At 30.9% G+C, this 12,577-nt stretch overlaps 1 protein-coding gene across 4 annotated transcripts; it reads right to left on the reverse strand.

The window, feature by feature from the left end:
• Window positions 1–2,726: 2,726 nt before the first annotated feature.
• LOC112516632 (phospholipase D alpha 1-like) lies at window positions 2,727–11,184 on the reverse strand. 4 transcript variants are annotated; one of them, XM_025123786.1, is made up of 5 exons: window positions 11,072–11,166; window positions 7,936–7,965; window positions 7,708–7,720; window positions 3,383–5,260; window positions 2,727–3,279 (listed from the first exon to the last, which is right to left on the reverse strand). In XM_025123786.1, exons 1-5 carry the CDS (start codon window positions 11,150–11,152, stop codon window positions 2,846–2,848), a joined length of 2,436 nt encoding a protein of 811 aa, XP_024979554.1. In that variant the 5' UTR covers window positions 11,153–11,166; the 3' UTR covers window positions 2,727–2,845. The 4 variants fall into 4 exon arrangements, with proteins under 4 accessions (XP_024979554.1, XP_024979552.1, XP_024979551.1 ...); XM_025123784.1 differs by lacking the exon at window positions 7,708–7,720 and having other exon boundaries at window positions 3,383–5,276; window positions 7,939–7,965; XM_025123783.1 differs by lacking the exons at window positions 7,708–7,720; window positions 7,936–7,965 and having other exon boundaries at window positions 3,383–5,276; window positions 11,072–11,184.
• Window positions 11,185–12,577: the final 1,393 nt, after the last annotated feature.

The following is a 12,577-nucleotide window of genomic DNA, read 5'->3' on the forward strand; positions in this document are numbered from 1 at the left end:
ATTATGATTTGTAATCGTTAAACAATATTTGTAACCATGATTCTGTATAATTTGTATTCTTGTTTATTTATTTAGTGTTTTGGCAATGTTTTATTTTTTATTTCTAAATAATAAAATTTTAATATTTTAGGAAGCGGATACCCGGAACCGGTTCCCGGCGGTTCCGGTTCCGGTTCCAAAAATTTAAGAACCGTTCTAACCGGTTCCAATATCTCAAGAACCATCGGTTCCGATTTCGATTCCGGTTCCTATCAAAAAGGATGGGTACCCACCTATGCTCACCCCTAATGTGAGGTGTAGGGATAGAAGAGCATATGTTGAAAGATGCTTTTATGCTGACAAATTCTCAAAGTGAGATGGCTTTTTAAAAGCAACCAAGGAAAAAGGAGGAGGATAAGGGCATATTCTTAGCTTTGGTTCTTTTGTGCTCAACATATTAAATGTGCCCCTACCCACTTGTCATACAAAAATCTAAACTATTATCCTTTTATATATAAATTTCAAAAAATCTCTTAATTATAATTTCACATGCATAAAGTACACTTGTTGATGCACACCACCAATAATATCAAAGTTGAAACTTACAACTTTGCTTTATTTCTTTCCAGTTTTTTTTCCTTTCTTATTAAGAGTTTTTTTTTGGTATCTTCACACCATTGATTTTTTATTTGTTACATTGTACTTGATTACATCATGTTGCATCGCACGGGTACTCAACTATAAAAAATCGAGGTTTAAATATTTTTTAAGGGTTCCCCTGTAACATCGAATGTTTAAATATAAATTTTGTATTTTTTAATGAATAGTTGCACTTATTTTTAGTTCTAGGTTTATTTGAAAATTTGACACCCCGCCGTATTACACGGGTACACAACTAGTATACATACGTACATATACATATAACATATAAAAGTGTTATGGTAAATTTTATAAGACATTTTCAACGTTTTGACAAGTTTTTCGAACACTTTTAAAACAAAGTATCATAGTAGTTTTTTTATAAGACAATTTTAAGTAGTTTCCTATAAACTAATTTTTTGTTATAACACTTTTCAAATAACTAATATGACACTTTATCTTAAAAGAACCCTAAAAACGTGTTAAGCATCCAAAATCATCTTATGGACATTAGGGGCGTTCATCCAAACCGCACAAACCGCCCATACTACACCGCATAAAACTTTTGCGGTGTATTTGTATTTTTACCGAACCCCAATATGCGGTGCGATTTGCAATTTTGAGTTATCAAACTGCGGTTCAAACCGCACCGTGCTGCATATTTTGTACATCTTTTAATTTTATTTATAACACACACATACATATATAGAATAATTTATTATTTATGAAATATATTTAGATTTTATGTTTTGAACCCTGAGTTTGATCCAATATAACAATTGACAATAATAATAAATTAGTTGGACACGTTACAATTCACATGTCCAATTTAGTTTGAAGTTTATTTCTCAACTTCTTAGACTACTTTTAATTATGCAATATGTATTTGTGAATTGAATATACTGGAACTCTTTATTTTTTTTAAACTACAGTCACTTTATCATTGATTTTATAATGTATTTTTAAACTTATAATTATTGAACTATAGACATACAGTACGATAGGTACAAACTGCATAACTCGCACCGTATTTTACAGTGTGGTTTGAGGTTTATGCAGTGCGGTTTGCGGTTTGGGAAAATGCTCAAAGTGCGGTTTGCAGTTTGACCCCAAACCGCACCACGAACACTCTTAATGGACATATTGTAACACTTTTATACAAGACATTTCTTATTTAGTCCTATAAAGTAATCTATTAGAACGTTTGGACATTTTAGTCGTCTTATAAATAAAATGTTGTTGTAATGTATTTTATCATTTGTTTATGTCATATTCATGAATCAAAAGTGGCAACCTTCAAGATCGAGTGTGTGAGTTCCATCTCCAGCTAGCCTAAGAAGTCCTAGGTTCAACGAGAGGTTGGAGGCGACGTTGTCGCTTAGGGATTGTTAATGGACAAGGGGTATGACGTTTTCATGGCGAGTAGCTCGTAAAAATTGTTTCTTGGATTTCAGGAGTCATTTTGACCCCAATTACTATGGAAATGTCGAACTCGTGAAGAGACGTTTTGTTTTCTGTAAAGAGAATACTAAGTTATGATATTGCTTTCACGTTTTAACGCTTTTTGTTTGATCAAATTTGAACTATATAATGACTCTCATGATGTTCAGAATGCTAACGTTTGAAGGTCACAAAGTGTCGAAAGGTGAGGATCAATTTGGTAAGGATCGATTGAGAGAAATGATCAATTTTTATAGTTTTTCACATCAATCTGATTAAACCCGTTACAAAACATTCAGCCGTCAACAACCAATTTCCAACAAAACAACTAAAAATTCATATTTCTTCATTAATTGTTAACAGTGAAATATGATTTGTTAAAAATTGCAACTTTTTTTTATTAACCTGAATATCCAACCCGTTATGCTAGCCGACTAATTTCAAGGCGACCACTGGTTTTGTAGATAGCCCGAAGTCACCGCATTTGAACCTCCGTGACCACAAGGGGATTTTTATTTCTCATTGGATTTAAACCTGAGACTTCCAGATACTTTTGACATTTGAAGCCAAACTCAAACCAACCAGACATCACCCTTGTGGTTTGCAACTTTTGTTGTTGTATTTTTAAAATTACATTTATTTTTTATTTTTATGATTTGCAATTGTTATTTCGAGGGGGATTAAAATTACAAAAAAAATCCCATAAACATATACAAAACTCATAACAACCCTTGTAGTTTCTTGTTCCATGGAAGGGTAATTTTGTCTTTCTTGTAACCCTTTTGTCTCAAGTGGTTAGAATCGGAGGCAAATAACCAACCAAGTTACCAAGAACCCTAGCCTTCGTGTCCGGGAAGAACTCCGTCCCGGGCAGCTCCGTCACATCTCCGTCCTCCGTCACCGCCACCGGATAACTCAACAAATGCCCCGGCAAATCATGCTCCAACTTCTCCGAACAATACAGATCCCAATATTTCATCGATATCTGGTTCACCTTTCTGATGCAATTCAAGCTCTCAGGGCATAAAAAACAGTCGTCAAGAAACCCCATATGTTCATACCACAACGACATTCGGAACCCATGAATCTGCCCCCTCGCCGGTCGTCGTTTTGATAGGTGGCAAGGTTGAAACGCCCCCATTGCTATCTCGGAATCTCGAGCTCCGTCCATCGATCTTTGGTTGATGTTCGCCGATCCAACGATCATGTACTCATCATCAACTGCAAAATCATCGATAATTTCGCTTAATCAAAGTTTCACTTGATTTAATTCTCATCAAAATTGCAAAAAATTTGGATTCGATTAAAGGGGATCAAAAGTTACCGATCATCATTTTGGCATGCACATATATCATGAACCGTCGTGCTTCTTGAGCTCGACTGTAGTTACTACCGTTTTCCGGCTTCTCCGAAGGTATATACTCGCCGTCTTTCTTGATTTCCCGGTTTCCGAGACAAAAGAAGGTCAAATAGTTCTTTGGGTCGGCGACGATGCGTTTCACTTTGAGGGCATGAACGATATCGGTGTACATCATCTTCATGGTTCTTCTCTGCCAATCTAGTATGGCCTGCACCGATGCACTTTCCGGTTCACCCTCCGGCCACATTGGCAACACGATGTACACCCTGAAGTCCTCACCAGCTTCGATTTTGCTCACGATTTTGAGCGAAAGTTCTTTCGGGATTAAATGTAACGCAGCGATGTCTTCGTCTTTGATGTCGTTCGAGTTCCAGTCGAATGAGCTCCCGAGGAAATATTGGTTTTCAATATAAATGAAGTTCTTCGCTCGACGGATGGCGTTGATGTAACCGTCCTGAATGCTCCGGTCGATTATGTTATCTTTTCCGCTAATCAAACCGGCACGAGCTGCATCTTCGGGTTTTTCAGGGAAACCAAATGCAGCTCCACCGTCTATAGATCGGAACAACTGAACGTTCCATGCTTCATGGTCATGCGGCAGCTTGACCGGAGATGGCGGGATTATGATGTGATCGAGATCTCGAATGTCGTTGAGTAAATCCTTCCCCCCTTGCTTCAACCAACGTTGCTCGAAATTGAACAACACGTCCCACGCGATTGGACCTTCGAGCTTGCAATGGATGTCATGCCACGGCTCCCGAGGTCCGCCTTTCTTAACTGACGAATTCGTGAAGTTTGGTTGGTGGAAATCGTCGTGGTGGACAGTATCGAGCGTTCGGAAAAGAGAATGGAACGGGGTGTCATATCTTCCATTGCAAAGATCGATTCCGCCTATGAAACTGACAATTCGTCGTTTCTCGTTGTTGCCATTTGGCAACCCGCTATCGACAACCACAATCTTTTGGTGATGAGTCATCATCGCCGAGATCTGGATATTTTGGATGAGACTCCTTCCGTCATCAGGGTTACGAGGACATAGGACACAGTTGACTTCCGATCCACGGAAGTAGTTTCCTGTGTCCTCATCGTGGGTCGCCATGAACCCGTTCTTAAACAAACCACCCGAAGTCATATCATCCCAAACGAGCATTAGCACCCGAACACCTTCACTAGCCTTTTTCTTAAGCAACTCACCAAGCGTTATATCCCCACCGGGCTTCGGCCTCCTCAAATCCCTGATCAAAGTGATTTCAGTGTAAACCGACCATCCGGTTATGTAAATCAAGTGTTTCGCGTTCGAAATGGCATCAAATATGTCCTCCCAGCATCCGTGAGGTTCATAATACTTGCCTCCACATAGTGGTATTCTCGGGGTGAAATTTCCAGGTAGGTGTGCGTCCTGATAAAGTGTAACTTTACACCCGTTTCTTTGCGGGAAAAACGTAAACGGAACCCCGGGAAACTTTTCGCTCTGTATACCTCGAGACCACTGGCATTCTTGAACGACTTCAAAAAATTGGACCTTAACGTGGACTTTTGGATGCCCGTGTACCTTCTTACCACGATCATCGACGATTTCGAGCCATTCGTCGATAACTTCTTGGTTCAAGAGTCTTGGAACCGGAATATAGGCACGACCCAATACGGTTGCACCTATTGGGTCGTCTTCTTTGATAGTGAAGACAACTTTTGAAGCCATGTGGGCACAGTAAATATGGAACGACTCATACCATCGTGGGTTCGAGTCGTGTTCCAGCATCCGGGTTCGGCCCACTCGAGCCTTTTCCAAGTCTATAGTTGCATAAAGGCTTGCAGCGTTGTTCTTTAACCCCACAATATGCTCTAGTCCGTCTACGATCTACACAAAATAAAAGATCACGAACTTATTTATTAAATAAAAAATCTATTATTTTTGTAGGTTTTGTATGAATATATATATATATATATATATATATATATATATATATATATATCAAAGAAAAACTCATTAGTTTGTGATACCGTAAAATCCAATTTAAACAACTCGTTTGAAATATTTAAGGATATTTCTTAAATAAACTAAAAATATAATATAGTAATTCTATTTTTGACAACTAATCAAAATATGGAATTAAATTTTTTAAAAGAAAATATTTAACTAAATTAGTTACATAGTATATCAATTACCTAATACACATATGTATTTTGAATACGTTTGTGAATCAAAATGTATCTTAGTGATAATGTTCACAATGTATTTTCTTTGTTTTATGAAATGTATCATAGCGTACATTTTCGTTATTTCCATTGTTTTACAAAGGGTATCAGATTGTGCATTTTGTATGTATATTTGGGTATCACAGTAAATATCGTTTGTAGGTATTACAGTGTGTATTTTGTGTTTACATAAGGTTAATCGGAATAAGATCCGCCGAATAAGATTCGTCGGAGAGAGGAAAGAGGAGAGAGGATATTTATAAAATTCCTAAAATGCGGTTAATTAATATTTTAAATTAAAATTACTAAAATTATTAATTTTCTAATTTAACCTTTGATTTGTGGTTGAGATTGGATCTCATGGTTATCACAAACAAAACAATTCTTATCTGATTAGGCCTCTACATATATATATAGGGTTGGGTTCACGTGAGACCAACCTGTTTTCGTGAGACCACTTTTTTGCATTTGAAACTTCACAGCAAACTCTGTGAAGGTAAAAAAAAAACTTGAACTTTCACAACAAAACACACAGTAAAGATTACCTTCACAACGTTTTGCTGTAAAATTTCAAGTGTAAAAAAATGGTCTCACGGAAAAGTTCAAACGAGATTATTTCTGTTTTACGAGAATGTGAGAATATTTATGGGCTTCCAAACATTTAACACACAATTAAAATTAAAAAAATAAAGTAATTAATTAAGGATAATCATGTGATTAATTTCGTATTTATCTCTAAAATCACATACAGATAATGTGATAACCAGTATCAAATAATTATCACAATAAAATTACATAATGAACAAAGAAGTCGATTAATGTAGACATGATCATAATTGATTTTCGATTATCACATCGATATCACAACAAAAATCCATAATTATCCGATGATTATCACATCAAAATCACGTCATAAACAATCTTCAATTTATCAAATCATTATCACATTATGATATAGCAAAATCAGATCATTATCACGGTATCATCATATTATTATCGATAACTAACGCACTGACATAAAAATCTTCGATGATAATAACAGAATTTAAGGGATAAAGATAAAGATACCAGATAAAGTTTATTTTTTTATACTTTTATACGTTTTTTTTTAATAACTCATTTTCAATGTAGTACAAGTGTTGGATAGTTATTTATTTACTTATTGTAGTATGTAAAGTACGTGGTTGGTGAGTCTTGAAGCATTGTGATTTATGAGGCGGCTAATAAAACTTGTGGCGGCTAATAAAACTTGTGATATATTATTATTATTATTATTAAATCACTATTATTATTGAAAGAAAAAAAAATATTATAATCATGAACAAATTGTAGTAAAATAATAAAATATTTCTATTGTAATTTTAATTTTAATTTTAATTTCCTTAATGCGTTTTAAATCATTACTTTTTATTAAAGAAATAATATTTCGATAAAGTCCAAATGCTTTTAAATAAGTTTTAGAATGTTAAATGGTTTTTAATGATGATTTATAATATCAAATGACCGAATTATAAATATAATTGAAATATGTATAAATTATTATTTAGTAATTTTTTTCTTATTAAATTTATGTAAAATAATACAGATCCTCTTTTATGTTTCCGAAAATAACGTATCATAAAGCTAGTAAAGGCAACTCCAACCTTCACGCTAAAAAAAACACTAAAAATACCAAATTTGGTGGGTCCATAAACAAAAAAAAACTCAACTCCAATCACACTCTAAAAAAAACACTAAATTTGTGGACCTCATATTAAAATAACATATTTTATTTATTATTTTTAATAACAATATTTATAATTTGTAATAGATATTATAATAATAAATAATTAGTAATTAATTTATTTAATGAAGAAATGTTAAAATAAAAACGATAAAATTGTAATTAATAAATTTTATATTTGTGTTATTAATAATTTATTTTATATATATATATATATATATATATATATATAGGGTTGGGTTCACGTGAGACCAAGGGTTTTTTGTGAGACCCGTAAGACCAATTTATGTTCATTGATCAACTTTATAAGCTAATGATCCAATGGTTAAAATTTAGCATTAAACTTTAAACTTGTAGGGGTATTTTTGACCTATATGTTTTTTCTTTCTTTAACCTATATATATAGATCTAATCCAAAGGTTGTGAATTGGTCTTACGGATCTTACGAAAAACCATTGGTCTCACATGATCCCATGTCTATATATATATATTTAAATTTAAATAATAAATATAAAACCTAAAACTTAATATTGTAATTATTTATTTATTTATAATTTATTTAAAAACACTAAAATTATTTAAGAAAGGTGGTGGGAACCACCCATTTGGCAAAATTGCCGTTCCCCTTCTTCACGGCAAATATGCCGTTCGTTTTCACTCGCCGCCAAAATTTTAGTGTTTTTAACGGATGATTGGATCCAAGAGAACGGCAAAACTAGGGTTTTGCCGTTCGATTGGAGATGTTCTAATAGACTTTGACCTTTGTTTACTTAAAGTTGAAGTGTCTATTCTAAGCCATCAATTTAAGATAATTAATGTTATTAATTAAGAAAATAATTAAGAAGATTTATTGTTATTTATTAAATACAAATTAATGTATTTAAAAAAATTATAGAAGTCTTTTTCTTTCTTTCTCTCCCTCCTCTCTCTTAACATACACATGCAGATAACTAAATATATGCATAAAATGAACTGTAGTGAACACAATATAAAAAAACTTAAGATATTTTTTTACTAGTATGTTCATAATGTATTTACAATGTTCACATGGTGTTTAGAACTGATATCTTTAGATGTTGTTTTATTGATGTAGTTGATGTTCATAATATGTTATAAACTATATCAGATCTAGATTTATAATGTGTTCACATATTATAATAATAATTTTAAGAAAATGTCCATAATGTGTTCACATATTGTGTATGTTCAATTATATGTGCAATTGTATGTTATGAAGAGATGAGAGGAAAAAAAAAAAGGAGAGAAGTGGAGATATGACAAAGGTTTTTATTTTATATTAGATTTTATTTTTCAACTAATTTTTCAGTTTAAATTGGATTTTACAGAACCATATATATATATATATATATATATATATATACTTGGGATCATATGAGACTAAAGCTTTTTCGTGAGACCCGTAAGACCAATTCTTAATCGTTGGATTAGATCTACAATCTCAATATTCATAATCATAAAATTGCCTCAAGATTTCTCAATAATTACAAAATTGCCATCGTGCAATTTTAGACCATTAGATCGTTAGCTTATAAACTTGATCGATGAATATAAATTGGTCTCACGAAAAACCCTTGGTCTCACGTGAACCCAACCCTATATATATATATATATACACACACACACACACATACTAGAAGGGTCTATAAGGGTACTCGTACAATGCAGTGAGATACATCTCGATTTTAATATTTTGTTTTGTATTTTGAATCTATCGATATTATAATGCGATTTTATGTTTTTATTTTTGAATATTATATACAAATTTAAAAATATTATAAAATTTTTAAAAAAATAATTGATATTGGTATCAAATTAATTATATTTTGGATTTCTTACATTTAAAATGATGTTTGTCATGTATTTAATTATGTTTATCTGTAGTTAATTATAAAAACTTAAACATGGAGCTTTAATAAAATGTACCCGTGCACATTCTACTTGTAATCTTGAACTTTAAGTAGTATGCATCAATAAACAATAATTTATGCATAAAAAATTGTTATTAAAAGTTTTTGTCAAATGTTTTATAATATAGTATAGATATGTGTGTGTGTATAATTGGTGCATACAATATGTCCAGTCGCTTCTCGTGGAAAGAAAAAACATGTCAATTATATCCAAATTCGTGTGTGTGCGCATAGAGAGAGACCTTAGAATTAGTACCAATCAATCAAATCAGATATTTGTGAAAATAATAATAGTTTATTTATTATAATATGGATATTTATGAAAAATGACAAGAGTTCATTCATTATGATTAACGTTTTAAATTATGAAACAATTAAGATACTTATGAAAGAAAATATTCATTTGAGTAAATGAACAGTTGAAATTGATTTGTATGATTTATACTAATTAGAAGGTCTGTATTTGAAACTCCCTTTATATAATATAATATTAAAAAAAATAGAAAAATGGTAAAAAGACAAATGCCTCTTATTTAATTAACATGCAATTTCTAATGGAGTTAGTGGGATGGACTAATTTAAGAGTAAAATACGACTACGAAAAATGATTTTCAGACTTATTAAAAGTTAAATTCAGTAACACTCAAGAATCATTATTGTAGTTTAGGAGCTGTTTGATAGTTACTGAATGGTTTGATGCAGAATGATTAAGTAGTTAGAATGACTAAGAGACATTCATGATATAATGCAAAATGAAATATAATTGTTTGGTAATTATTTACAATAAAATTAGGGTTCTGAATGATTAAGGAAGACTCATAATGCAAAATCATTCAGAGGATTTTAGAACGATTAAGAGACATATCTTTTTTTTTACCAAACAACATTTATTTTTTAACGATTCAGAGACTGCCTCTTACTAGAACTATTAAAAAGTAAACAAACAAACATTTACTCTTATTTTAATGATCACTTATTAATCTTTACCTAATCCATCTACTTTGTGAAGTCTACAACAAGCATGTGCTTTGCTCATGACTATTCATAAATGAAGAGAGAAACTGAATTCTAGTGGATTCAAGTAATAAGGACTATACATGTTAACTAATTTAAAAAATGGGTAAATTTGACAAGTAGATAAATTTAAATGACTATTCATGTAAAATTCATTTCAAATCAAAGTTATGGGCCTATGGATGCTATGAGTGGATGTGGAATTGTGTACCATGAGTTCCCACCAATAAACAGACCTAATAACTTTGATAGACGAAACGACACAAACAGTTGTCGTTTCCTGAATTATATAATGTATTATTGAAATCAAATCAAATTGCATTATATATGTTTTCTTTTCCAACTTTGAAGCTAAAAATATGTTTTAAACACTACTTTTTATTAAAACCGAATTCAAGTCAATAACGTATATAACATAAAAAACGTAATCCGAAAACGACAATACTCATTCAATATTGCATCGCATCGGTACAAAGATTGTTCTGTTCAATATACATTTTGGATGCAAAGATCATTTAAAACACACATTTAAAAAAAAACCCAGTTAAACCAACTTAACTAGATAAGAATTACAACAAAACGAATAACCCTTGACTCAAATATATATATGAATGGAAGGCCCATATGTATATATATATATATATATATACTAGAAATCATGACTGTTTTCATGAGATACGTGAGACACGATTTTTACACTTGAAACTTCACATCAAAACACTGTGAAGGTTCTGACTTTATATATATATATATATATATATAGAGAGAGAGAGAGAGAGAAGGAATAGAAACCTTGTGGAGAAGATTGGTCTTGAGTTTGTCTACTTCAAAGATTGTCACATGAAGTGTTCCATGAAGCAATATTTGTGCCATCTCTCTCCACCTTCAAACACCTTACTTAACTTGATCTTTCTCTGGAAGACAGACACTCCAAAGACCTCTCTATACTATCTCTTCCTGGAGGTGGAGGGTATATATATATATATATATATATATGTATATGTATATATGTATATATATATATATATATATATATATATATANTATATATATATATATATATATATAGAGAGAGAGAGAGAGAGAGAGAGAGAGAGAGAGAGAGAGAGTTATTTATAAGAAAGGGTAGGTTGAAGCCAATGAAGTGTGTATTAGGTGAGAAATCAAGAAACCACTCTTTTTTACACATGGCATGTTTTATAAAAATAGCATTTAATTTTGACTTGGCTTAATTAGAACTTAAAATGTCTTAATTATAAAGCATTTATTAAATTGTATAATATTAAACGTGGTTTTTAAATGTTTTTCTCAAAATAAAAGTATATTTCTTTTTATTTTATTTACCATTTACTAGAAGGGTACTCGAGCAATGCAGCGAGATACATCTTGATTTATTGTTTCGTTTTATATTTTGGGTCTATCGATGTTATAATGCAACTTTATGTGGTTTTGAGAAAAAAAAATGTTTTTATTTTTAAATGAAATATAAATTTGAATATATTATAAAATTTTGAAAAAAATAAGCAATATTAATATCAAATTAATTATTTAAAAGTTCTTGTTTTTGTGTAATTTCTTTAATTCAAAATTTTATTATAATTTAACTGAAATTTAAAAATAAACTAATATATTTTTGGTTTAATAAAATAATTTATTTAAGATAATAATTAAGTATTCTATTAGAACTCAATTATTATCTTAATTATATTTTAGATTTTTTATATTTTAAAATAAGATGTTTATAATCTATTTGATTATGTTTATCCGCAGTTAGTTACACGAATTCAAACATAAAGTTTTAATAAGTTGTACTTATGCATAATTTATTTATAATCTTAAATTTTAAGTAATGTGCATCAATAAACAGTACTTCATGCATGAAAAATTGTTTTTAATAGTTTTTGTTAAATACTTTATAATGTAGTATAGATAAGAAGGGGAAAAGAGAAATATGTAACCTCTCATCATATTATTTATTTATTTATTATAAATCATGATTTATCCCATAATGATATTAACGGGTTGATATCGATTTGTCAAGAGTCTACATCAATACACATACGTGTAGACGTCAAAACCGATAATTTCAAAGCAAACAAAATATATAATGTTTGGCGTAGAATACAACTTATATAATCTATAAGGTTTTGCTGGTTTATTAATTAAGTTTATGCAGGTTTTGTTTTAAATATAATAATACATTTTATCGGTTATAAATTTTTAGTATAACAAAAAAAAAAGTAAAACACCAACCTTTATGATTATTTATATAAATCATTTTGATATTAAAATTAAAAA

Source organism: Cynara cardunculus (genome assembly GCF_001531365.2).
Source record: "Cynara cardunculus var. scolymus isolate 2C chromosome LG 8, CcrdV1, whole genome shotgun sequence".
NCBI lineage: Eukaryota > Viridiplantae > Streptophyta > Magnoliopsida > Asterales > Asteraceae > Cynara > Cynara cardunculus.

Coding starts and splice junctions, on each gene's coding strand:
- LOC112516632 (XM_025123784.1), bottom strand. CDS start 11,152: ATGGCACAAATATTGCTTCATGGAACACTTCATGTGACAATCTTTGAA. Junction 5,277..7,938: donor ACGGCAATTTTGCCAAATGG/GTGGTTCCCACC, acceptor TATTTTGTGTAG/ATCGTAGACGGACTAGAGCA. Junction 3,280..3,382: donor GCATGCCAAAATGATGATCG/GTAACTTTTGAT, acceptor ATGATTTTGCAG/TTGATGATGAGTACATGATC.